General features: G+C 50.2%; 1 protein-coding gene across 4 annotated transcripts in view; it reads left to right on the top strand.

Annotated features, from left to right (window-relative positions):
* Nucleotides 1–23,013, top strand: part of KSR1 (kinase suppressor of ras 1) — a 177,418-nt gene extending 154,405 nt beyond the window's left edge. For 2 of the 4 annotated variants that reach the window (XM_054256192.2, XM_054256191.2), the window contains 8 exons: nucleotides 436–484; nucleotides 1,200–1,579; nucleotides 3,750–3,846; nucleotides 5,032–5,165; nucleotides 5,898–6,029; nucleotides 7,271–7,406; nucleotides 13,625–13,758; nucleotides 19,870–23,013. In XM_054256192.2, the coding sequence (XP_054112167.1) occupies nucleotides 436–484; nucleotides 1,200–1,579; nucleotides 3,750–3,846; nucleotides 5,032–5,165; nucleotides 5,898–6,029; nucleotides 7,271–7,406; nucleotides 13,625–13,758; nucleotides 19,870–19,948 (1,141 nt within the window). In that variant the 3' untranslated portion in view covers nucleotides 19,949–23,013. Of the gene's footprint in view, nucleotides 1–435; nucleotides 485–1,199; nucleotides 1,580–3,749; nucleotides 3,847–5,031; nucleotides 5,166–5,897; nucleotides 6,030–7,270; nucleotides 7,407–13,624; nucleotides 13,759–17,774; nucleotides 17,856–19,869 lie in introns of all 4 variants that reach the window. The other 2 variants (XM_035300984.3, XM_035300987.3) reach the window with 2 other exon arrangements.
* Nucleotides 23,014–26,276: the final 3,263 nt, after the last annotated feature.

Raw genomic sequence — 26,276 nt, 5'->3', positions numbered from 1 at the left:
GGTGGTAGGTATCAAAGTAGATGTCATCATAACATGCAGCCAGCCCAGAGAGGTTAAGAAATTACATAAGGTCACACAGCTAGGAAGCGATAGAGCCAGTTCTTCAAGTCAAGGCCGTCAGATTCCAAATCCTGTGGGTGTGCTCGGAGCCCCCGTGCAGCAGTATCACATCTGGAAAGGGGCTTTGGGGATCACTGCCCACCTCTCAGCCCCCACCACCTTCAAGTTAGCCTGAGGAAGGCTGAGGCCGCACAGGGGCAGGCCTGGCTCTCAGCCTCCTCCTGCCTGTCTGTGCGGTATCCACATGGCCTTTCCCTTAGCCAGGTGTGAGTCAGATTAAAGACCTTAGTCTCAGGCCTCACCCAGGAGTCCTGCCATATGAGAGCAGAGTGGCCTCCCTCAAGGTCTCATTGACAAACCCTGTTTTACTCTTAGGTTCAACGATCAGCCGAAAGCAGACGTGTTGGAGGCTCACGAAGCAGAGGTGAGGGTGACACACATGAGTCCACAGATGGCCCCTCCCTCTTTTCTCCCTTCCCCATCTCAGAATATGCAGGGGGCTTGAGAGTGAGTGGGGTGGGCGCTGGGCCCTGGCAAGGGCTGTCCCAGACGCCCACTGTAGAGGTTCATGGCAGGGAGGAACGATGATGACTGTCATGGAGCAAGCTTGTCCAAGCTCTGTCTTCCCCACGCTCCCCAGGTGATTGTAGCCAGCCCAGAGAGGTTAAGAAATTACATAAGTGAACCACTGCCTTGAACCTTGAACATGAGTGTCAACTGAGCCTGGATCCCCTCCATTGCATTATGGCTTGGAGAATGTTAACAGACTGATTTACTCCTGCCCAGGGAGAATCAGAAACTCTGTTTAAACAAGAGTTCCAGAAGGATGGGTGTAGTGAAATTCTTCTATGCCAGGGCTGCTCTTGCTCTTCCCTGGACAATTAGATGTTGCTCACAGGTAGGTCTTGGAGTATTAGCCAGACAAAGGGCCTCAGTTCGCTGGGGCCAACTGCCACATATTAAGGATGAGGACACTGAGGTCCAGTGATGCTAAGTGAGCCGCCCGCTGTCCACAGCAGCTGGGTGCCCTGGCAGGAAGCCTCTCTCCTCCCTTACCCGGCAGTGGCTCCAGGAGAGGGAAGAGAAGTCACGGAGCCCAGATCTTCTGCCCATGCCTGTTCTCCCTGCTCTCCTTTCAGGCTGAGGAGCCAGAGGCTGGCAAGTCAGAGGCAGAAGACGACGAGGACGAGGTGGACGACTTGCCGAGCTCTCGCCGGCCCTGGCGGGGCCCCATCTCTCGTAAGGCCAGCCAGACCAGTGTGTACCTGCAGGAGTGGGACATCCCCTTCGAGCAGGTAGAGCTGGGCGAGCCCATCGGGCAGGGCCGCTGGGGCCGGGTGCACCGCGGCCGCTGGCATGGCGAGGTGGCCATTCGCCTGCTGGAGATGGATGGCCACAACCAGGACCACCTGAAGCTCTTCAAGAAAGAGGTGATGAACTACCGGCAGACACGGCACGAGAACGTGGTGCTCTTCATGGGGGCCTGCATGAACCCACCCCACCTGGCCATCATCACCAGGTAACCCAGCCCCAGGCCCTCATGCTGGGTGGCCGACTCAGCCTCCCCCTTCCCAGGGAGCCACGTTGTTTGGATGCCCTCGAAGGTGTGGAAGTTCTAATAGAGGTACAAGGAAGAAAACCAAAAATGGGATGTAACTTCCTACTCACATAACCTCACTGACACTAAAAAATAAATAAATACGGGCTGGTGCAGTGACTCATGCCTATAATCACAACACTTTGGGAGGCCAAGGTGGAAGGATTGCTTGGGGCCCAGTAGCTTGAGACCAGCCTGGGCAACATAGTGAAATGCTATCACAAAAAATACAAAAAAATTAGCTGGGCCTGGTGGCAGGTACCTGTGGTCTCAGTTACTGGGGAGGCTGAGGCAGAAGGATCACTTGAGCCCAGGAGATCCAGGCTGCAGCAAGCCAAGATCATGCCACTGCACTCCAGCCTGGGTGACAGAGTGAGACCTTTCTAAGGTTATAGAAAAACAAATGTCCATCAAAGATACAGAGTGAAAGCCAGTCATCTCCCACTGCATCTGAGCGCTTCTCCCCAAAGTCAGAGACACTATAAACAGTTAACATCCCTTCTGTTAAAATGAAGACATTAGCATATACTCACATTTTTAAACTGTTTATTGCTTCTTATAAAAATGCAAAGGAGAGATCATGCTGGTTCATGCCTTGCCTTCTGCACTCAATAACGGGTCTGAGGTCTGCTCTCTTCTAACACATGCATGGTATCCCCATCACAGAGGCGGAACCTGGTGGTGTGCTGGTAAATGTGTATCAACCAGTTTTGGGTCAGTAGGGAGGGTAGCCCTAATTTGTTACATCCATCACATCCTGTGGTATAAATATTCTCACCATGGTCAATTTCAGACTGCTAGCATGACCTCCCTGGAGTGCAGAAGAATTGGAATGAGTCATGTAACACTCATGAGCTGACCACTGGTGGTCCCATAATTTATTTACAGAGCAAGACTCTGTCTCCAAAATTAATAAAAACCAAAACAGGTAATTAATTAAAGAAACACAAGACAGGGTCTTGTTCTGTCACCCAGGCTGGAGTGCAGTGGTGCAATCTTGGCTCACTGCAAGCTCCACCTCCTGAGCTCAAGCAGTTCTCCTGCCTCAGCCTCCCAAGTACCTGAGATTACAGGTGCACACCACCACTCCCAACTAATTTTTGCATTTTTAGTGGAGAGGGGCTTTCACCATGTTGGCTGGGCTGGTCTCAAACTCCTGACCTCAGGTGATCCGCCCACCTCAGCCTCCCAGAGTGCTGGGATTACAGGTGTGAGCCACTGTCACCTGCCTGAAACAGGAAAACATTCATTAACAAAACAATCTTACTTTGTTTAGAATACACAGATAAGGAAATCACCAATACTCTTTACCCCTCACCCAGTTTTCTTTTTTTTCTTTTTCTTTTTTTTTTTTGAGGAGGAGTCTCGCTCTGTGCTAGGATTACAGGCATGAGCTGCTGCTCCCAGCCCCTCCCCCAGTTTTCAAAGGCTCTGAGACTCCAGAATATTTTTCTAAAATCATAGTCCTTTCCTAAGATAGCTCCCCTGGAACAGGGGAGTGACCCCACATTCTCCCTCCTTGCCCTAGGTTTTAGGAGGTGACGCAGGTGGGGACCCCAGAACTCGGGCTTCTTTTCCAATAGTCACTGTGCCCTAACATCTCCCCTACCCCTTTCCCTCCTTGCACACTCCTTTATTGTTATAAAAATCCCATGATCAAGAAAAAAATGAAAACTGTAATGAGACTCTAGACAGTGATCTCCAGTGCCTTGATGTTGCCTGGTGATTGCCTTAAAAGGCCAAGTTCTTCCCCATCAGAGTGATCCTGCCTTGAACCCACCAAGCATGGCTACTCTGAGTTCCTGGGAGCTTTGATGCGCTGTTTCCTGTTGTAGGACAGGCAGGCACTGGCTCTCAGGGAATGGGGTTTGTGTGCGTGTACGTGCGTGGCGTCATATGTGTTTCTGCATGTTCAAGCTAGACCCCAGCAGCCAACGGCTGGGTTAAAGAAGATTTGGCTCACAGTTAAGGGGGTGGAGAGAGTCCTTGCAGGCAGGCAGTCAGGTACAGTTCTCCCCATGGGCTCCACCAGGGACAGGGTCAGGCTGCACCAGCCCGGGACCTGTGCTTGATCCACCACCACCCTCAACAGCTTTTGCAAGGGGCGGACATTGCACTCGTTTGTGAGGGACCCCAAGACGTCTCTGGACATCAACAAGACAAGGCAGATCGCTCAGGAGATCATCAAGGTGAGGGGGTGTCTGGCTGTTGGGGGGTGTGTTTCTGGCCAGTTCCAGGGCTCTCGGCTGTTCTCCCACTCTGTCAGCCCCCGTCAAGTTAGTTTGGCAGCTTTGCCTCTCCCTCTAGCTCAGGCTTCTCAAGGGTGGGACCCTGTCTCCTCCTCCCTGTCTCGTTCACTCACAGCTGGGAGCTGACCATCTATATGATCAGCCTTGATGGAATTGACTTGTTTGGGAAGGAACTTGGCAGGCCTTAGAGACAGTTTCAATCCTGGTCACACCCGCTGTGTGAGTCTGGGCAGGTTGTTTAGCCTCTCTGAGCCTCAGTTTTCTCTCCTTTAAAATGGGGATCCTCATATAGCCTCCTCTCTGGATTGATGTTAGGTTAAAAATGCAATAATCTATGCATTGGGGTGCACAGGAGCCCTGGGTCTGGTGTTTGAAGAAGCTTGACCTTGGTTGAGATCATGCCTGTGTCGGGTCACCCACGTTCCATGTACCTGCCTCATCAGTGCTCAGTTCAAATAGAGCATTGGTTAGAAATCACCCACTGCCACCTTTCACTTGGTAGATAAGAAACCAGGCTTCAGAGGCGTTGAGCACTGTGTCCACAGCCACAGAGTGAGTGAGACTCTGAGCTGAGATGGAATTCAAACCCCAGATTTCAGTTTTAGTCCAGGGCTCCTTCTACAGCTCAGATATTAGGAACATCCCAAGTTGGGAACCCCTCTGTGGGAATGCCTCTCTGTTCCCCTGCCCTGAGCCCTGGCCCTGCCTGAGAGTGGAGACCAGTGATGCATATCCTGACAGAAAACCCCAGCTCCTTTAGGCCCTTCACGACTTAACACAGAAAATCTCACTGTTCCTGACCCCCCTGGCTCCCTGCCCTTCACCCTGTTCATACCCCCTACCTTATCCAAGGTTAAGGTGGCTATTTGGAAGCATGGTAACATTAAAAGAGCATGGACCCATCTGGGGTCAGATCTCAGCTCTGCTCCTTCACTGCTGTGTGCCTTGGGACAAGTGACTTTCCTTCTCTGAACCTCGCTGTATTCTGTAAAATGGGGACAGTATACTGCATGGAATGGTGAAGATCAAATGAGGGGTTTTGGGTAGAGCATCCAGCCCAGGGTGGCAGCTCCGTCATCACCACACATCTTCACTCCTCCTGATCTGGGGCTCACTGTCCTCCAGGGCATGGGGTATCTTCACGCTAAGGGCATCGTACACAAAGACCTCAAATCCAAGAACGTCTTCTATGACAACGGCAAGGTGGTCATCACAGACTTCGGGCTGTTCGGGATCTCGGGCGTGGTCCGAGAGGGACGGTGAGTGGGTCTTGGGTGTCTGGGTGGGACGGGGATGCTGGGTGGGGAAGGGCAGGCCTGAGGTCTGGGCCCTTTACTGTTTGTTGCTGAGCTGCAGCTCTCCCTGCAGAAGTTCAGGTCGCTTTGGTCCTGCTCTTGTAGTTCTGGTTCAGAATCAGATTTGGGTCATGTTTGGATTCTCAGGCTGGCTTCCTGGAGAACAGGTCACCACACTCATATTTGCCCTGGCTGTTCACCAGCTTGGCCAAGGACCCAGGATTCATTTCCCCACGATGAGGAAGAGCGTCATTTTATTTCCGCAGATCTTGAAGGGGTCGGGGTGGGGAGAAAGGACCCTCCCCTGGTATCTGGGGAACCCTGAAAGGGAACATGGCAGTGAGGCTGCAGGACCTGTCCCAGGCAGGTTTGAGATCCACAGGCAGATCGGGGTTCCTGGTTAGAGCAGTGCCCCATTCTCCTAGCAGAGAACTGCGCACCTTCACAGGCTCCTCACTGTCAATATGTATCCGTTTTTGCCCCACTTTTCTAGAAACACCCGGTCATGACTCATTTGTAGAATTCCTCAAAAGCACCGGTGCCTTTCCCAAGTGCGGGGTCAGCGTGCTGGCTCTGGGTGTGTTCTCTAAGCTGTGTGTGGGTGCTCTACTGGCCCTGGGACAGACCTGAGCCAGGCAGGCCTCTTGGCTGCTTGCTGAAATGCCTGTGTCCCTGCCCTGACTTCCTGGTCTCCAGGCGTGAGAACCAGCTGAAGCTGTCCCACGACTGGCTGTGCTATCTGGCCCCAGAGATCGTGCGTGAGATGACCCCTGGGAAGGACGAGGATCAGCTCCCATTCTCCAAAGCTGCTGACGTCTATGCATTTGGGTGAGTAGGGCCCTGGTGGCCATCCGTGGCAGAGGGAGGCAGGCTTTTAAGTGTTGAAAACCCAGACTTTGGAGTAAAACTCCACCTGGTCTTGAGTCTTGGCTCTGCTACTTGCTGGGTGACCACATCCTTGACCTTCTGCCTCCCCGTGAGTAAGATGCAGAGAAGAATAGCTCCTCCCCACAAGGTCATTTCCTGAGGACTAAGGTAGGTCATTGCCTTCCATGCTTAACACTGGCCGTCAGCCCCACCCAGCTGATCTGCAAGGACGCTCGCCAGAGCTGACGGAGAACTGTCCCTCCCAGGCTGGGGGAGGTGGGCGTCCTGCCAGCCAGGCTCTGGTACCCCACAGAGAGCTGGGTGCTGACCAGTAGCAATGTAATGTGAGCCCAATATAGAAGCTAAAGTTTTCTAATAGCCACATTAAAAAAAGAGATGGGCGAAATTAGTTTCCCCTGTTTATATTTTATATATTATAAAATGATATATTTTATTTAACTCAGCATATCCAAAATATTATTTCAACATGTAATCAACATACAAATTAATATGGAATATGGTATTTTATGTTCTTTTTTCCTACTAGTCTTTAAACTCTGGTGTGTGTTAACTGCCCAGATTACCCCTCCATTCAACTGTGTACATTTCATCCAGCCAATAGCCCCCATATGGCAAGAGGTTCCCCTACTGGACAGTGTGGATCTGATGGAGAAAGGCCCATCCTAAGTCGAGACAGCCAAGGGGACGTGGAGAAGCTAAGCAAGGCTCACCGCCCCAGTCCCCTGTGCTGTCTCTGGGTGTCCTTCCCAGTGGGGTGGCCTTGGCACCATCCTTCTTCCCTGACCTTTAACTGTATCCTTTTCTGAGCACGCATGTGTGCCAGGTGCTGGGCTTGGCACTTCAGTACTCCTCAAACAACCCTGTGACAAGAGGCATCAGCCCCACTGAGGTGAAGCCGTTTTACCAGGAGCCAGTAGAAAGTGGCAGAGCTGGGTTGTGCTGAGGTCGGAATGACCACCCATGCCGTCTCAGACTTCCCACCGCATGACAGCACAGGGCCCAGGTCCTCCAAGGCTGGGAGGAGCCTCCAGGAGGCCATCGTCGCATCCCCTGAAGCCAAATGAGTGAGGAAGGTTAGAGAAGTGTCCTGATCCTCTGGCTGGGTGATGGCTGCAAGAGCCCCTGCATGTGAGCTGGGCAGAGCGGCCCCAGAGCTCATGGCCACGGCTGGGTCTCCACAGGACTGTCTGGTATGAGCTGCAAGCGAGAGATTGGCCCTTGAAGAACCAAGCTGCGGAGGCATCCATCTGGCAGATTGGAAGCGGGGAAGGAATGAAGCGTGTCCTGGCCTCTGTCAGCCTGGGGAAGGAAGTCAGTGTGAGTAGCCCCTGCCTGGGAGGGGCAGTAGGACTGGGGGTCCTTCATTCGAACCGCCCTTCATTCACCCACCTGAGAAGTGGGGTTGGTGAGGGGCTCTGCCACCTGCAGGTGTCTAGCTAGAGATGACAACGACACGCACTGCTGGGGGTGGGAAGGAACGGGGGGCGTAAATAAGAAAATATCTGTCTACACCCACCATCACCTTTTTCATTCCTTTCGGTGTTTTTTCTTTTCCTTAAAGATAATGGTTTTCAATGATTTATAAGATGAGAAGAAAGTAAAGCCCCATGTTATTTATTTATTTCTCCACATGCAGCCTTACAGTTATACCTGAAAAAGCCCCATGTTATTTACATGAAGGAAGATCTTTTTTAAAATCACTGCTCAAACTACAAATAGTTGTGTTACGCTGTGGTATTAAATCTTTCCCCATAATGTTTTTCTTGACGGTTAAGAACAAATCGAAGTTTCCGCAGCAAACTTGTTTTCAAAAAACCGAGTCTTAATTATGGTTGCTGACTTCTCGTATCTGCGTGGCTTCTTCTTAACGGTTTCTCTGTGTTTGTAAGTTTTCTCAGGCTCAATAAGAGAGAGAGGCTCTCAAAAGATGTTTATTTGGAACTAGAGCACTGCACTGGGAATATGCGTGCCGTGGTAAATGGCTTATTCCGGGAGGCAAAGGGAAAAGTGAAGAGGATTACATAATTGTTTTGAAGTATTTAATAATTGTCCCTGGCTACAAAGATCACAAGAGTGATGTCAGTCCAAGGTTAGACAGGCTGCTTTGGGCAGATGTCCTTGGAGGAGTATTTTTTTTGCATACGGTTGCAGTGGCCTTCATACAAGGTTGCAGGTTTTGGAGTCTTTAGGGATGTTTTTGTTATCAGACATACAAGCACAAGAAGCCTCTCTTCCGGGCTTTCGCAGGCCTGATTTGTGGCATTTTCTTCACATTAGTGACTGTTTTGATTCGGACAACTTTCAGTTCCCTTTGTCATGGTGCAGTGATGTATAAAGAAACTCCAGGACTGGCTGTTTTCAGTCCATCGGTGACAGCCATGTGTCCATGAATCAGATAGGATTGGGACAAAGCAGCCTTGATGTTCATAAGCAGCTGCAGTCAGTATCCGGGCAGCATAGCAATCGAAGTCTTCCGAGGGCCCTCCCAGCACTTGTCCAGGCTAAGGTCTGAATAGGCTGTGAGCTTCTTGCTCAGGTCATGAGCAGTGCTGGCAGGGTCACTGCAAATCCACAGTGATGAATTCAATCTCATCTTCCTCCAAGATCTTAATAGATTGTAACACTTTTCTCAGTTTTTAGGTGGCAGGCAGCTAGGGCATCCTCAGAAGGCTCACTCAAGATGACATTATATTTGATCTACTTTATTTCGCAGTAGTATATGTCATCTTGTTGAAGTGCAAAATATTTGTACAGGTATGCGCCTCCAAAGATGACACCAAAATACTAGGTAACAACACTAACAGCAGGCTCCTCTTTGGCCAGTTGATCCATTTCCTCTGGGGCACTGGGCAAGGGGCTTGGGTGATGAGCACCTCCCTGACACTCTTGAGTGCGTCCTTGGCATCGTTCTGGGCCAGGGCCAGTTGAACACCACCTGCACCTCAGTGCATCCTTGGGCACCTTAGGAGGGTGTAGTGGTGATGCAGGATTTTTTGCTTTTTAGCTCAGCTAAAATCCGGGTTCTTGTCTCATGATCAGGAAATATTAGGCACATGGACACATTGAAAGGTGAGGAGAGGAGAGCAGAATTCATTAAAAGAACGCTCTCAACCAAAAAGAGGGGTCCTCCCAACAGGCCCCTGCCTCACAGATTGAATACCAGGCTACCACACGTGAGCTGAAGAGGTCAGGCTCTTCCCCCTGCATAGGCACAAATTCTGGTGGCTTCACCCCATTCCCCCAGTGCATATGGGTCTCCAGTCTGTTGCAGGTGTACCCAGGCAAGACCCTGTGCAGGTTTCCTCATCTTCCCAAAAATATCTGCTGTAAACACTTGTGGGGCGGGACAGAGGTTCTCCGGGGACCCTTCTTTATCTGCCTCCTGCAACTGCCAGTGGGCTCAAGATACAGGTTTTGGGCTCCTGGCTGTGGCTGTAGCCTCCTTGGCTAGGCTCTGGAGCAGCACAAATGGCAGCTGAAGTAGCCACTGCCTTCCAGTCTTTTTAAATTTTTTTTGAGACAGTCTTGCTCTGTCACCCAGGCTCCGGATTCAAGTGATCCTTCCACCTCAGCCTCCAAGTAGCTGGGATTACAAGCATGCACCAAAACACCCTGCTAATTTTTGTATTTTTAGTAGAGACGTTTCACTGTGTTGGACAGGCTGGTCTCGAACTCCTGGCCTCAACTGATCCATCCACCTTGGCCTCCCAAAGTGCTGGGATTATAGGCCTGAGCTATACCCAGCCTAGTCTTTTTTTAAAAAAATTTAAGAAGGGCCGGGCGCGGTGGCTCAAGCCTGTAATCCCAGCACTTTGGGAGGCCGAGGCGGGTGGATCACGAGGTCAACAGATCGAGACCATCCTGGTCAACATGGTGAAACCCCGTCTCTACTAAAAATTACAAAAAATTAGCTGGGCACGGTGGTGCGTACCTGTAATCCCAGCTACTCAGGAGGCTGAGGCAGGAGAATTGCCTGAACCCAGGGGGCGGAGGTTGCGGTGAGCCGAGATTGCGCCATTGCACTCCAGCCTGGGTAACAAGAGCAAAACTCCGTCTCAAAAAAAAAAAAAAAAAAAAAAATTTAAGACATAAATGTCATAACATCTAGCTGATTGTTTTCTTGTGACTTTTTCCACATGACATTTTATTATGCTCATTATCTCAAATCATTAGCAAATCCTTGTCGTTAAGGCTGTCAGACCCTACTGTCCTACGGCCGAGCCGAAATGTAACTGCTTCTGTCACTGGACATGGAGATTCTTTCCAGTTTTCACCTCTCTTTACAATAGAGTTGGCAAGGACATCTTTGTATAAAGCAGAGTGTTATGTGTATTTGTTGTGTCTGGAAGAAAGGAGCTTCTTCCTTCTGCCCTCCTGGCAGCAGTTTGTTTCCTTCCTGCACACTCAGCATCTTGGAGCAGAGAATGGGAAGTGCCATCGTCAGGGAGGCAAAGGCTGGAGCAGAGCTGAGCAGAGGGCTGTGAGGGCGTCAGGGCTCAGCACTGGCTGCTGGTTGGAATCATCTGGGAGTTTGATAAAAATGCCAGGATCAGGGTCTCTCCCATAGAGGTGCCAATTTAATTGGCCTGGGATGGGAATAAGATCATAGAGTTTTTTTATTTTTAAATATAGTTCCTCAGATCATTCTAGAGCACAGCCAGAGTTCTGAAGTAATTAGAAGGATTTCTTTTAGTGCGGGTGATGGTTGCTTTGAGACCAGTTTGGGGATGGGGCGTGGGGAGTGGGGACAGAGCAGATGCTCTGGCGGCTAGCTCATGGTTCACGGGAGTTCCCTTTCTTTTGTCTGTCTTGCCTTCCCTTCTTAACACATTGCTCTTAAGGGTAGGGGAACACTGGTCCATGCAATAAAGTGACTTTTTATCATAGACAAAAGCTGGGTGTGCCCTCTGAGTGGCGCCTTTATTTGTCTCTCCAGCCATACTGCTGTCTAGTTCACCACTGGGTACTGCTTTATATTCTGAGGCAGCCAGTGAGTTACTAGTCATTGTACCCAAGGGTCCATGCACATGGGAAGACATCAAAAGACCAGAGGGTTCTTAGTGAAAACCAGCAGTCCCTCACCCTAGGTCATTCACCAGAGGTATCACCTCGGTCTATAAGCTTTTCACTCGTCACTCTCTCCTTTCTGCTGGACTACTTTGGTCAGCTTTCCCATTATTTATTGTTAATGTGGCCATGATTAAATCTTCCATGCTGTTCGTAATGATGGAGGCTAAAAGTGAGAAGATAATGAACAGTGTGTACACTGTTATAATAGACTGCAAGTGCTGTTAGCCACTGGTCAGGTAGTTCACTGGGATTACGTTTTCTTCTTTGTGGGTCCATCTCTTCTACTTCATCAGTTGCTTAAAGGCTTGCCATTTTGTTGGCTTTCACGTTTGGACCACAGCAATTTAGGTTTTTCCTGTAGTTTCTAATTGCCTTTTTTTTTTTCTTTTTGCCTTTTCTTATTGCTGAAAAAAGAAATAAACGCCTTTCTCGGCCGGGCGTGGTGGCTCAAGCCTGTAATCCCAGCACTTTGGGAGGCCGAGCCAGGCGGATCATGAGGTCAAGAGATCAAGACCATCCTGGCCAACATGGTAAAACCCCATCTCTACTAAAAATACAAAAATTAGCTGGGCATGGTGGTGCGTGCCTGTAATCCCAGCTACTTGGGAGGCTGAGGCAGGAGAATTGCTTGAACCCAGGAAGCGGAGGTTGCAGTGAGCCGAGATTGTGCCATTGCACTCCAGTCTGCGTAACAACAGCGAAATTCTGTCTCAAAAAAAAAAAAGTAGAAACAAACACCTTTCTCATATTCCTGAGGTCTTTCAGCTTCTTCTGCATTCTGCTTCTTGAATGGAATTTGTTTCATTCTTTTCAGAGCCCACTGGTTTCTTGTCACTTGAATCAGTGGGATGTTAGGCCTGTTACCCAGCTGTTACCCTTCTTTTTGTTTACTCCTGGGTCAGTTGCACTCTTATGTCTCGTGCCTTCCCCTCTTTATTTGCACTCTAGCAAACAAACTTCCAGTGAAACCTGAAGAAACTGCCTCCCAGTGGAAGAATGGGAGATACTCTTTGAATCCTTGCATGCCTAAAAAAAGTTATTAATTTTGTCCTCACATCAGGAGTAGAATTCCAGGTTTATAATAATTTTCCCTGAGAACACAGGGGTTTTGCCCTGCTGTCTACTAAATGTCCAAGGTCTTGTTGAGAAGTCTGATGTTGGTCTGATTCTCAGCCTTTTGTGGATGCTTATCTTGTTCTTTCTGGAAGCATCTAGGATTTTCGGTTTATCCCTGCTATAGAGAAAATTTCATAAAATTGTGTCTGAGTATAGAGTTTTTAATTTTTTTACTTTTTTTTAAAAAGTGAGGTCCCTTTATTGGATACCTTTTCAGCTGAAGACAGATGCTACTTTTGAAAGTTTCTAGTAAATTTTCTTTTATTATTTCTTTGATAATTTCCTGCCCAGTAGTCTGTTTACTTTTGTGGAAATCCCCATTAGACAGAATTTGGTTCCTCTTAGTGAGCCTACATTCTTCTTGCCTTCTTTCGTATTTTCTGTTCCTAGAATTGAGCCCACAATCTGGGGAATTTCCTTGATTTTTATCATTCAGCACTTTTAATGTTTCCATTCAGAAATTGTATTTTTAATTTCAAGCACTTCCTTCTTTGTTGATTTCTTTTTTATTGCAGCCTGGTCTTGTTTTATGTATAGAGTAGCTGCCTCACTCAAATGTACACAGGCGCACATGCACGCCCCTTACCCTCCAGAGATAGTTTCTTGATCTGCTTATCTTTGATCTCTGTCTGGTTTTCCTGATAGGCAGGCAACCCCATGGAGTCTAGTATTTAAGAGCAAAAGCCTGAGTTGCTGAGTCTGTGTGGGTGTATGTATCTGCCTGGTCATATGTGCAGGGAATAGGCCTTTCCTCACAGGCAGCTCTGAATCAGCAGCTGCAGGGCTGTGCTGGCACATGCATGGATCCTGAGAGCAGGCAGCACAGTGCCGCAGTCAGAAGGGCTCTGCTCTGGGGGCAGTCGGGACAGCTGTTCTGCTGACTCTCAGCTGCTGCCCCTACATTGAGTCCTCCTTGTCACTCCAGCCACAGTTCTGCTAATGCTGAGGTTCCCTCCTCTGCTGCAGCCCCGCCCTGCGCATATTCCCAGTATCTTTCCTTTCACCTGTGAACTTTGTACCTTGCACTTTTCATCTTCAGAAAACCAACAGCCCCTTGTCTGATCTCTTTCCCGTTGCTAGTCTGTTCATCGTAGTTACTCTTACTTTGGGGTGGGCGTGGATCTAAGAAGGAAGGAGGCGAGGTAATCTAGTGCATCTCACGTGGAGCCAGAAGCATGAGTGCTTCTCTGAAACCCAGTTACTTCTCAGCCCTTCATGTCGGCAGGGTGTTCAGGGGCCACCAGCTAGAGGTACTTGAGAACATCAAAGGGCCGCTTCGTGGAGCCCCTCCTGTGTGCCCCCTCCCTCCCAGCCAGCTCATACACCACTGACGGCAGCTCCATTTGCAGGAGATCCTGTCAGCCTGCTGGGCTTTCGACCTGCAGGAGAGACCCAGCTTCAGCCTGCTGATGGACATGCTGGAGAAACTTCCCAAGCTGAACCGGCGGCTCTCCCACCCCGGGCACTTCTGGAAGTCAGCTGAGTAAGTGCCTCCCATACGAGCCAGATTCTGCCAGCCAGGCCCTCGCAGCTTCACCTGGGGTCTTAGAGGGCTCCTTCTGCTCTTTCTACCCAAGACTTTGTTTTGGGGGGGTTTTTTGAGGCGGAGTCTTGCTCTGTTGCCAGGCTGGAGTGTAGTGGCATGATCTTGGCTCACTACAACCTCCGCCTCCTAGGTTCAAGCAGTTCTCCTGCCTCAGCCTCCCAAGGGGCTGGGACTATAGGCGTATGCCACCACACCTGGCTGTTTTTGTGTTTTTAGTAGAGATGGGGTTTCACTATATTCCCCAGGCTTGTCTCAAACTCCTGACCTCAAGTGATCTGCCTGCCTTGGCCTCCCAAAGTGCTGGGATTACAGGTGTGAACCACCATGCCCAGCCTCTGCCCAGGACTTTAGGAATACACGAAGCAGGTTAGCCAGAGTGATACCAGGATTTCATTTACCACATTTATTTTGGAGACTCCCTTTGACAGGTGAGCACCTCCAATTTGCAGCTATGACAAACTGCATCATCAGTATTAGCAGACCAGCACTGATGCCAGGCCAGGCCAGGACTAGAAGGTTCTGTGAGAGAGTGGCAAGATGGGGCCAGTTAGAAGTCAGAGTGACATACTGTAAGCATCACTGAAATAAGCAGAGCCAGTATTGCTACGATGTCACCAACTGAAGCACTAGAAGCCAGCCACGTCTTATGGGGACCACAGTCACTTGGGTTTATGTGGTAGTTTGATGCTGGAAGCTGTCTCCCTCCTGGTTTAATGCACAACCCTTTGCACTCCTTGGTGTGGGGGTGATAACCACCAGATTACAGGCCACTGTTATCTCTCCTGCCTTCTATCTCATTCCCTTTTTCCTTTGTCCTCTGGCTGCCTCTGTTAGAACACTCAGAGGAGACCTCTGCCCTGCCATGAATGCTCTGTGAGAACCTGGGAAGTCCTTTTATGCTCTGGGCCTCAGTTTTCATGGCTCAAAAAGTCTCTGGGCTAGGGGTTGGGTCAGGTCCAGGGCAGGTAAACTTGCTGTAAATGGCCAGGTGAATATTTGAGACATTGCAGGCCAAGAGGGCCAATCAGGTCCTCTCTCCAGGAGCTGCCTTTGGCAGGGTGCTGAGCACCGTCTCTGTCACAGCATCTCAGCTCTGCCGTCGCAGCACGGGAGCAGCCATGGACGGCATAAACCAGGGAGCTGGCTGCATGTCAGTAGGACTTAATGCTGGAAATTGGGATTTCACATGTCATGAAATAGTCTTCTTTTGGTATTTTTGCCTCCAATCCTGTAGAAAGTGAAACGATTCATCTCACCCAGGAGTCCAGCCTTGTAGGTCAAGTATGGCCTGCCACCTGTGTCTGTACACTCTGCAAACTAAGAATAGTTTTACCTTTCTGAAAAACTTTTCTTAAAAATGGTTTTAGGCCGGGCGCGGTGGCTCATGCCTATAATCCCAGCACTTTGGGAGGCTGAGGAGGGTGGATCATGAGGCCAAGAGATCGAGACCATCCTGGTCAACAACCCCGTCTCTACTAAAAATACAAAATTAGCTGGGCATGGTGGTGTGCGCCTGTAGTCCCAGCTACTCGGGAGGCTGAGGCAGGAGAATTGCTTGAACCCAGAAGGCGGAGGTTGCGGTGAGTCGAGATCGAGCCATTGCACTCCAGTCTGGGTAACAACAGCGAAACTCCATCTCAAAAAAAAAAAAGTTTTTATACACATAGAGATGAGGTCTCTGTGTTGCCCAGGCTGGTTTCGAACTCCTGAGCTCAAGTGATTCTCCTGCCTCAGCCTCCCAAAGTGCTAGGATTACAGGTGTGAGCCACTGGCCCAACCAGTTTTAAATGTTAAGGAAAAGGACACTTTCTAAAAGTGAAGTCTCCCACAGAACCCCACTATATAAAACCCATAAAGTGGAGCTGCTCTTGATGGGAGTGACAGGAAGAGCCTGTCTGCTACCCACTGCCAAGGAAGCCCCTGGGGCTCCCGTCCCTGTGCATGTGTGTCACTAAGTGCCTGGAGAAGCTATACATCCCCACCTCCCTTACCAACGCCAGGTGTGGTGTGGAGGCAGCTTTCCTTATCCTGGGAAGGGTCAGGTAGTAAATATTTTGGGCTTGCAATGACACAGTCTCTGTCACATGTTCTTTGTTACTACTTTTCAACCCTTTAAAGTACTCAGAACCTTTCTTAGCGTGTGGCCAGATTTGGCTCGCACATTCGCACATTGTTTTCCAGAGAGAGTCTTTTTTTTTTTTTTTGAGACGTCTCCCTCTGTCACTCAGGCTAGAGTGCAATGTCGCAATCTTGGCTCACTGCAACGTCTGCCTCCTGGGTTCAAGCGATTCTCCTGCCTCAGCCTCCCAAGTAGCTGGGATTACAGGTGCACACTACCACACCCGGGTAATTTTTGTATTTTTGGTAGAGATGGGGTTTCACCATATTGGCCAGGCTGGTCTCGAACTCCTGACCTCAGGTGATCCACCTACCTTGGCCTCCCAAAGTGCCGAGATTACAGGCATGAACCACCACGCCCATTCTCCAGACTGTGTCTTTTATATTTTTTTGTTGTTTTTTTTTGAGACAGAGTCTCACTCTGTTGCCCAGGCTGGAGTGCAGTGTCACAATCTCAACTCATTGCAACCTCTGCTTCCTGGGTTCAAGCAATTCTCATGCCTCAGCCTCCCAAGTTGCAGGGATTACAGGTGCCTGCCACCACGCCTGGCTAATTTTTGTAGGGTTCTTTTTTTTTTTTTTTGGGTGGAGATGGGGTTTCACCATGTTGGCCAGGGTGATCTCAAACTCCTGACCTCAAATGATCTGCCTGCCGTGGCCTCCCAGAGTGCTGGGATTACAGGTTTGAGTCAAAGTGGGCCTCCAGCTACACTTGAGGAGAGACCCAGCATGAGTTTTCTCTCCTGCAGAAGTCACTCACTAAAGAAGTGCTTGGTGCTTCACTGATTCAGGCCAGGTAGACGGATGGTCTGGAGGAATGACAGTGTGGGGTCAGGGAATACCATATTTCATGCAATACTGGGTTTAGTATTTTGTAGTTAGGATGGGTTGGAGTCCAGCACAAATGTGGGGTAGTGGATCGTAACCATAGAGGTGTGCGTCTTAGGCAGCCATTACTGTGCATCTGCCACACACCTGGGGAAACACAGGTAGCCAAAGCCACAGCTCCACCAGCAAGGGGTTTCCAGTGTCATAAAGACAGACATGCACTGAAATGAAACCTGCACACATCAGGACTCTTTCTTATCACCTTTATGTTCCTGGCTCCTGGTACAATCCCAGGAACATTAGAGTTGGTCACTAAATATTTGACGTGCATGAATGAATGGGCAAAGGGTGATAACATGCCAGGTGCTTTGATAAAGCCCAGACGGGGGCCTCTGCGTCCATCTGGGGGACATGAGGAAGAGTCTCTGGAAGAAGGGTCATCAGGGCTGGATTTTGAGCCCAGCAGAGACCAGGAGCATGGGACTCTTAGCAGTTCAGGGAGGGTGATGTGAGGTGGTGAGGCCAAGTTCCGATCACACCTCAGGCAACTCGCTTAACAAGCTGGGCCCTGGTTTTCTCCCTCACAAAAGAAAAGACTCCATTAGGTGGACACTGGCATTCAGGGCATCATTCCAGATTCCCTAGAAACCATACATTCCCACCTTCTCATTTCACAGGCAGGAAACTGAGTCACAGATGGGCTGTTCCCTGCCCAGCCCCTTCAAGGAAAGCATGCGAGTTTTCCTTTCCTGAGTGAGTCTGTGTCAGGCTTCCTGTTGAGTGTTCACTTTCTACATGCTTGGCCCCTAATTCTCACTTTCTCTTTTCTTTCCCATTGACCCTGTCACCTTTTTATTGTGGGGGGGTGGCGGATGTGCTGTTCTGTCATCTCCCCCTTTCCCATCATCTGATTCCTCCACCTGTCCACACGGGCCCGACTCCATCACCTGCCGGGGCCGGACTGCGCTCTTCTCACGCCTGGCGGAACGGTCGCTGGGCACTCCCAGCCGCTGGAGGAGCCGCTACTATGGAAAAGGACGCTACGGCCACCCTGACTTTAAGAGCTCCTGTCCGGTTCTGGAGGAATAGTGTGTTCCTTCCCTCTCTGGCTGCCTGTCTCTGGTTGTCCTGACACAAACCCCGCTTCCTTTCTGTTGCTGCTTCCCAGCTTCTCCCATCTTTGTATCGTTTATTCTCGAAAACCAAAGTGAGGTTTCTGCAGCTGAAATGGCCACCAGCAAGGGTTACACAGGCTTGCATTTTTCGCTGGGTGAAAGAAGAGCCACAGCATGTGGCTGGGGCCTCTGTCCATACCACGAGTAGATGGATGGCTTGTCCCTGGGTCAGAGAGAACTTGGGTCATTGATCTGAGTCCCCAGGGGCCCAGTCACCCTGGCCAGAGCTCAAGAGAAGAGAATCCAGTGAAGCAGAATTACTCCTGGAGGTAGATTTGCTCATCAAGGGCTAAGGAGCCATGGGCCTGGGCCAGCCTCTTTATTAACGTGCTGCGACTGTGCCCTGCAGGAGCTTAGAGAGGGTTCTTTGTGCCCACGCTCCCTTCTGAGGTTGCAGTGCAGCCAAGCGTGGAGGATGGAGTCCGGGATGACCCTTCTCTCTGGAAGGGAAAGGGAGTCCGCCCAGCTGCTCTGGCCCGGCCTGTAGCTCCCAGCAGGCTCCGCATGAGGCTGTGGTCCTGACGCTGTTCTTTGCTTTCTTCTCTTTCCCCCCCGTAGGTTGTAGGCCTGGCTGCCTTGCATGCACCAGGAGCTTTCTTCCTCCTAATCAACAACTCGGCATCGTGACTTCTACTAAAATGCACAATGAGATGCGGGCACTAACCCAGGGGATGCCACCTCTGCTGCTCCAGTCGTCTCTCTCGAGCCCTTCTTTTGCTTTGTTTTTAAAACTGGCCCTCTGCCCCCTCCACGTGGCCTGCGTATGCCTGAGTAACTGTTCTCAGAGGATCCCACTAACTGAGCTCCCTCCCAGGCGGTCTGGCAGCTTCTAACTACCTTCCTGGACGTGACTTTGACTGCTCCCTTGTTCTTCTGAGGGCTGGTCTTGTTTTTGTTTGGGTGGCCCTGTCTTACTGCTAACACCTTAGTGAGATGCTTCCACACCCTACCAGCCTGTGAGCACTGAGTGTGTGCCTAGTGTGGGGTGGGCGGAGGTGGGGAGGGTGTTGGCTTAGCTTTTAACCCATGGGGATTTTGTCCAACAAGGAGTGGAATGATTTCAGAGCTGCCCTGACGCCGGCACCCTGGTCACAGGAACCCTCTGCTGGGCTCTTGCCTCTCAGTCCCGTCTGTAGAGTTGCATCAGAAGACACAGAAAGTTCTGTGGCCATGAAAAACACCAGCTCGGAAGGGTTGTGTCTTCAGTGGCACCCTCAGAAAAGCTGTCTTAAAACAAAGAGGTATCTGGCTCTAAAAATGTTTCATATGAAAACAAAGTCTCTCCCCTGTCCCCACCCTGCCACCCTGGCAAAATTATTCCCTTTACACCTGCCCAGTATGCCATAGACCAGTCCCCAGGTCGGCATTTGTTAAGAGCATGGCTGATGTCCCCCGCGGCAGTCACTGAGCTGTTTACTAAACGCAAGTTCCTATCCTCCCTCCCCAGCAAAATGTGCTGAACCAGATCTCTGGAATTGGGCTCTAGGAATCTGCGTTTCAGCCTGCTTCCCAGGTGGCCCTGATGCACCCCAGTATTCGGTAGATTTCTGAAAGGAACATGTCACATCACTCCTGGTATTTTGGGGTCGTGTTTCTCTTCTCTCTCAGTTCTACTTGGAGCAAGAGCTTTCCTGGGCCGCAAATGAGAAAATGATTCCGAGGAGCCCACAGCAGCACTGAGCATGCTGGGAACTTGGGACTCGGAGATGAAAGAGCCACTGTTGCTCCAGGTAGAACTACCTGGAGTGTGGCTGGGGCCTTGGATGCCATGTGACCAGGGCAGCTCTGCCAGCGCTATTGGCCAACAATCATTTTCATTTCTTGTTGGAGGCCAGATCCTCTGCTCCGCTCATTTCCTAGCTAGTGTTACCCTAATTCTGATGAAGACCCATGGGGCTATAATTCTTGTTTTTGTTCCTCTTCACAGCATTAACAGCAGCAAAGTTGTACCCCGGTTTGAAAGGTTTGGCTTGGGCGTCCTGGAGTCCAGTAATTCAAAGATGTAGCCAGCCATGTGGTTTTTCTGCTGCTGATCTCTTTCTTTTTAAAATGCATTTCTGAAACATCCAAACCACCACCACAACAAAAAATAGACTGCCTTGCCCAGCGCTGCCAACAAGGAGCACGTGTCCTAGATTCAGACTGTTCGCAATAAACCCCATTTGGGAGATGGAGCTGCACCTGCTATTTCTTAACATGACACCACCAACAACCAAACCTGTCCTGACAGACAGCAAATGTTTACACATGTATGTCTGCGGAGTGAACCTGATGTTTTACAGTAGATTAATAATAGAAACAGTCCGTGTGTAGATGCGCTGGGACTGACGGCCAGGATGGCGGAAATGGCCGTGTCCTCTGGAGGACCTCGTAGGCGGTGAAGGACCCATTCTGGGCCAGAGGGGAAGACACACATGGCGATTGCAGCTGTTCTTGGGTTAGGGCAGGGAGCCCACAAGGTCTGACCTGGACTTGGCTTTTTGGCCCAAGAGCCCATTGAGGGAATCGGGGACTCATTCTAGGCCTCTCTCCTTGTCCTTTCAAAGGAATGCTGCCCTTTCCTCGTCTTGCAGAGGAAACCCTGGCTGGGAACTGAGCTTGATTATGGAGTCTGGAGTTCCTGGAGAGCTTGGGTTCACCTTCTCATCCCTGTAATCCAGGCCGCTCCTATTGGAAAAATAGAAACAGAATCCAGAAAATGTCTGGACTTACCTGGTGGTTCCCAGCCAGGGTTTCTGCTGCAAGGTGAGGAAACACCCATGGCTTGTACAGATGTGAGTCTTTGATAAAGCCCCCAGCAGGCACCAAGGTGATGGGACTCAGGACCTCGGCTTTTCGATACATCCCAGTCCCTGACTGACATCTGACCTCGAGGGCCGGATGGGTGAGAATGAGGAAGACGGGAGAAGGAGAAGGAGTAGATGGCAAAGGTACCTGAGCCCTCTTCCCCGCCACAGGGTGACCCTGGCACTGTAAAACCCTTTGTCAGTTGTGCCAGAAGGTTCTAGAATTTCCCACCTCTTCCATGTCAGTCCTGTTGAAACCCCTTAGCCCATGACCAACTCCTCTGTCCATGCTCTGAGCTCAGATGGGCAGCATGTGGCCCGCGACCCCTTTCATATAGACCCAGCTAGCTGGCCCCCATCTGCAGAGCCTTCTCTGGCACCACTAGGCCTTCTACTTGTGTTTGAAACAGGAGGGGCTGGATTTGGAAGTCTTTGACGTGAGAGCACCACACTTGTCTTCATTAGCAACTCTCACCTGCAGAGATAAGTCCAGATGGCAAGGGAGCCCTTAAGTGGAGGTTAGGCTGCATTAGGCTCCAAAACCAGAAAGGAAAAAGAGGTGTTGGGAGTGAAGATGAGATTGGATTCAGGCCCAGAACCTGTGACCATGCTCTGAGCTCGGACTTGGGGCGGGAGGGAGGTGGCTCCCACCCCTTGCGGTTAGACCCATCTACCAGAGCCCCAGTCTCCAGCCCCTTCCCTAGAAACCGAGCCTGGTCAAAATGCCACAGAAGATGAGCTGCTCTGCCAGGAAGCTGTGGAGCTGCCTCCTTTCCTGGCCGGGCACCTCTTGGTCAGCCCCTCCTTGGCACAGCTGTATAGCAGTGCCAGCGTGCCTGTCCATCAGCATCTTCACCCTTCCCAGCACTTGAGGGTTGGCCATAAACCACATGGACTCAGCTCCATGCGGGGCTTCTGTGCTGTGGTGGGACTGCTTATTTTGCCCTGTCATCCTTTGGGCCTCCCACATGCCCGCCTCTTCCCAGAGATCACCTGTGTCTCCAGCCTTCCACCTTTCTATTGCAACGGTGCCCTTTGTCCAGGCGAGAGCAGGCCTGATAGATGTCCTGGTGAGCCCCATGGTTGGGCATCAGCTTAGCCAGTCAGGCTCGGTTCCTCCCCAGCCCCTGACGCCAGCCCACAGTGGGATGCGCAGGCCCCCAGAAAGTCAGTCTGGGTTTTGCTTTTTCTCATGAGCATCACAGTTAAGCACTCGTTGAGCAACTACAGTGCACTTGGCCCTGTGCAAGTGCTGGGCACCTAGAGATAGGAGCAGTCATGGTCCCTGCTCTTACGGAACTGATGACCTGGTGGTGCCCCGTTATCTTCCAGGAACCCAGAAGCCACTGGGCCCCAAAGGTGGAATTGGAGGACTGAGGGCAGCCTTCTGACTCTCAGCCTGCCACCTCTGCACTGCCTGTCTTTTAAGAACCCCACACCACCCCGTGATGGTCCCCCTGCTTCCCTTGTATTTCAGTGACTGTGAACTGAGATTAGGAAGGCACACCTGCCCTTCTGTGTGCTCTCTCCATTTGCCTTGGAAACACGAAGGATGACAGATACTGTGAATTCAGCCCTCACGGCCAACTGTGAAGGGGATGGAGAAGGCTGGGAGGGCTTGGGGAGAGCTCTTAGGGGCTGCGGAAGTCCCCACTGGGGTCTGAGAGTGGAGCCCAAGCTTTAGCCCTCCAAGGCACCCCCAGTTTCCAGCCTCGCCTCTGAAGCCCTGCTGCCTTGAACCACCAGAGCCGCAGCCCCCGGGTTTCTGCCTAACTCAAAGTCTTGAATCCTAGCTAGTTTGGGGTTAGTTGTGAGCAATGTGTAGCAAAGCCGATCTCTCCATGTCACCAAATCAAAACACCCTCTGTCTCCTTACAACATTTCCTCTTGAGGTCACAGAGGGGAATGGCAAGCCCTGGCAACCTGTGCTATTCTGTGTGGATTTGGCATGGGGGGAGGGTGGGCATGTAAATGTGAAGCCAGTTGGAGTTTGTGCTATGCAGCAGTGTTAGCCAGGATCTCATCAGCGTGTGCAAACCTAGCATCTTCTGTGGCCACAAGCCACACACTTGCTTTTTTTGAATGCGATGTAAAATTTGTACAGTAAAGTTTTTATATTTTCTATCAACTGCATTTGTCTTCCAGACATGCTATTAATTTAAATTAAAATGGTTAGTATTAACAAACGTGCTGTATCGGGTTTTTTTGCCACTGGCAAGAACATGCCTTCTGTGCTAAGCTAGGCCCAGGCATCTGGAGTTTGTGAATAAAGTTATACCAAGGTGTCCCGGGGCTTGTGTGTGCTTTGGTCAGTTCCAGATGAGTCCGGGGGACCGTGTGGATGGGTGGCATGGGAATGGATCTGGGGTGTCTGAACACCTGGTCTAGGGATTAAGGAGCTCCTTCCAAAGGAAGAAGTTATAACAGGACCGCAGCAGCAGGTGTTTCTAAACAGATGGAGGAATGGAGAAGGCACGTCGTCAAAGGCCTACAAAGCACAGAGGAAGATCATCCAGCTCCCAGCAGCAACAAAGCCATGAGCAGCCCCAGCATCTCCTGGGCTGGAGGCGCCTTAGCCTTATGGAAGCCTTGGCAGACTGAGGTGGTGTTCATCGAGTCCAATTTCTAGGAGCCCTGATTGCCAGTTATATATACAGCTAGGTGGAGAAGAGGTGCTTTATAAACGCCATCATCTCACTTTAATCCTCACAAGGCCACGAGGTGGCATGGAAGAATTACGATGTTTCCGCTAAGGAATAAGAAACGGAGAGGATAAGGTGTTCGCCCGGACCACACAGCTGCAGCGTGGCTAGTCTAGGACTCTGGCCTCGTCTTTGACTCCAAAACCTCTCATCAGAAGTCTGGGAACTTGTCAGATGTTTACTGAGTACCCCCTGTGTTCAAAAGATAGTGCTAAGTTGTGGAACGTTTCCCAGGATAGACCATGTGGTAGGCCACACATTAAGTCTCAACAGATTTCAACAGGTATGTACAAAGCATCTTCTCCAACCACAATAGGATGAAGTTAGGCAGCGACATTAGATACTCACAGGAGTGCAAACCCTGTCGTGAACTGCGCAGATGAAGGATCTAGGTCATGCACTCCTTATGGGAATCTGAGTCTTAACGTCTGACGATCTGGGGTGGAACAGCTTCATCCTGAAACCATCATATCTCCCTGTTCCATCCGTGAAAAATTGCCCTCTATGAAACTGGTCCCTGGTGGCAAAAAGGTTGGAACCACTGCGTTAAACTACTGGATTTATGGAGTGAGGCAAAGTACTGTTTCATCCTAGTCTGCAGGAGAGAGGTGCACTGCCAATTAGAAAGCAGTTAGAACCATATATCTGACTTTATGGAGGTAGAATACGCTCAGCGAGAATGTTTGTTCTCAGGAGGGGTGTGTGCATGCGTGTTTCAGTGATGAATATGGTTCAATACAACTGTCCCTATACAATGAGGTTTCCAAAGGGAACTGGACGAGGACCCAGGGTCCCCTGCATTGTACAACTGCACTCAGGCATCCACGGGCATCACTGACTGCCCTGCTGAAGGCCCGCTGTGCTGGAGGCGTCACTGCGGATGGAAGGATTCCTTCATGAGGAGCTCTATTACTGGGGAAGGTGAACAGGTCTGGGCACAGGATCAGTGCAGTCCAGGAGTAACTGAAGGTGCTGGCATGTGGGCACTATGTGCAGCGCTCAGCCCCAAGTCCTTTTCATGCATTACCCCATTTCATCCCCACAGCCTCTCTCTAAGGTTCACATTCATTTGCCTCATTTTATGGGTGAGGAAAGGAAGCTTGGGGAAATGAAGGAACTTACTGAAGATCACACAAGAATTAAATGACAGGGCCAAGATTCAAACGTGGGCTGTTCCTACTATGTATAGCCCATTATGTTCTCAGGGACCATCCATGTGTGGCATGTGCCAGCATTTCCTTCCTTTTTAGGGCTGAATTGTATGTCTAGCCCACATTGATCCATTCATCCATTGATGGGCACGCATCCCTTGCTTTCACCCGTTGGCTTTTGTGAATGATGCTGCTGCAGTCATGGGCACACGCGTCTCTCTGAGTTCCTGCTTTCAGTTATTTGGGGTATGTACCCGGAAGTGGAATTGCTGGATCATATAGTAATTCTATGTTGAGGTTTTTGAGGAAGAGCCATGCTGTTTTCACAGGGTTCCAGTTTACCCACCTTCTAAACCAACAGTTGTTATTTTCTGGGTGTTTTTTAAAATCATAGCCATCCTAATGAGTGTGAGGTGGCAGACTTAAATTTTGAAAAGATCCCTCAGTCTGTGGGACAGAGAACAGAGGGCCTCCAAGAAGGGTCTGCGACTTTGAATACTCTGAGAAGGAACATTCCCAAGGGCTGCTTCTCGTCTCCGGAAAACCAGAGCTAACCCCTGGGAATGGATTGTGGTGACTGAAGGGTGCCAGAGTTAGAATTCTCAGTGGCCTGGCACTGTGCCTCGAAGCACCTCCCTTCTGTGTCTATTAGTCTGAAAACACACTGGCCTTTGGGTATGACTGGGTCCCCCCAGGCAGGGTGTGGAGCAGAGGGCCTCCTTTCTGGGCTGGACTCACTAGTGGTGTTGCTTACCTGTGGCTCGCCGCCAAGGCTCAAGGTGATACCAAGGTGCTGACTTGCTGGAACTCTTATCTGTGCCTGCGTCTCCTTGGGCTCTGGGAGATTTTCTCTTTTTAGCAGTATTTTATGGAGATACTGTCTAGGTAGAGTAAAATGTACAGATCCTGGTTTTCTGTTTGACTTTTGTTTCGTTTCGAGACAGGGTCTTGCTCTGTCACCCAAGGGAGAGTGCAGTGGCACAATCATAGCTCACTGTGACTCAACCTCCCAGGCTCGAGTAACCCTTCTGCCTCAGTCTCCCTGTACCACCATGCCCCACTAACTTTTTCTTTATTTTTAGTAGAGACAAGGTGTTGCTATGCTGCCCAGGCTGCTCTCGAACTGCTAGGCTGAAACAATCCTCCTGCCTCAGCCTCCCAAACTGCTGAATGACAAGTGTCCGCTACTGCATCCAGCCTCAGCCTATTTTTAAGGAATGTAAACACCTGTGCGTCCACCACCCAGAAGCAGATCCAGAACATTTCCAGCCTCTCAGGAGTCCTTCATGCCCATCCCAGTCAGTGACTCCCAAGGGTAACTTCTAGCCTGTTCAACTCGACCTGAATGGAATTCTCACAGCATGTGTCTGTTTGGATCTAGCTTCCGCTCAGTTGGGAGGCCCACTGATGTTTCCTGTGGCCTCGCTCCTTTTTATTGCTGAGGCAACTCTTGTATGAAAACCACAATTCATTTCTCCCTTCTGCTGCTGGTGAAGATTTACATTGTTTCCAGCCTGGGGCTACGATGAATAAAGTTGTTAAAAAACAGAAAAATAACGTTTTTCTTTCCCTTGGGTAATTTTTTAGAAGTGGAAAAGCCAGAACATAGGAGAAGTTGGTATTTGACTGTGTGACAACTCACCAAGCAGTTTTTCTTTCTATTTTTTAATTTTTTGAGACAGAGTCTTGCTCTGT

This window comes from Callithrix jacchus, chromosome 5 (genome assembly GCF_049354715.1).
Source record: "Callithrix jacchus isolate 240 chromosome 5, calJac240_pri, whole genome shotgun sequence".
In the NCBI taxonomy this organism is placed as follows: Eukaryota; Metazoa; Chordata; class Mammalia; order Primates; family Cebidae; genus Callithrix; species Callithrix jacchus.
The sequence above is the reverse complement of the archived record's forward strand: the minus strand, read 5'-3'. Positions and strand labels throughout refer to the sequence as shown.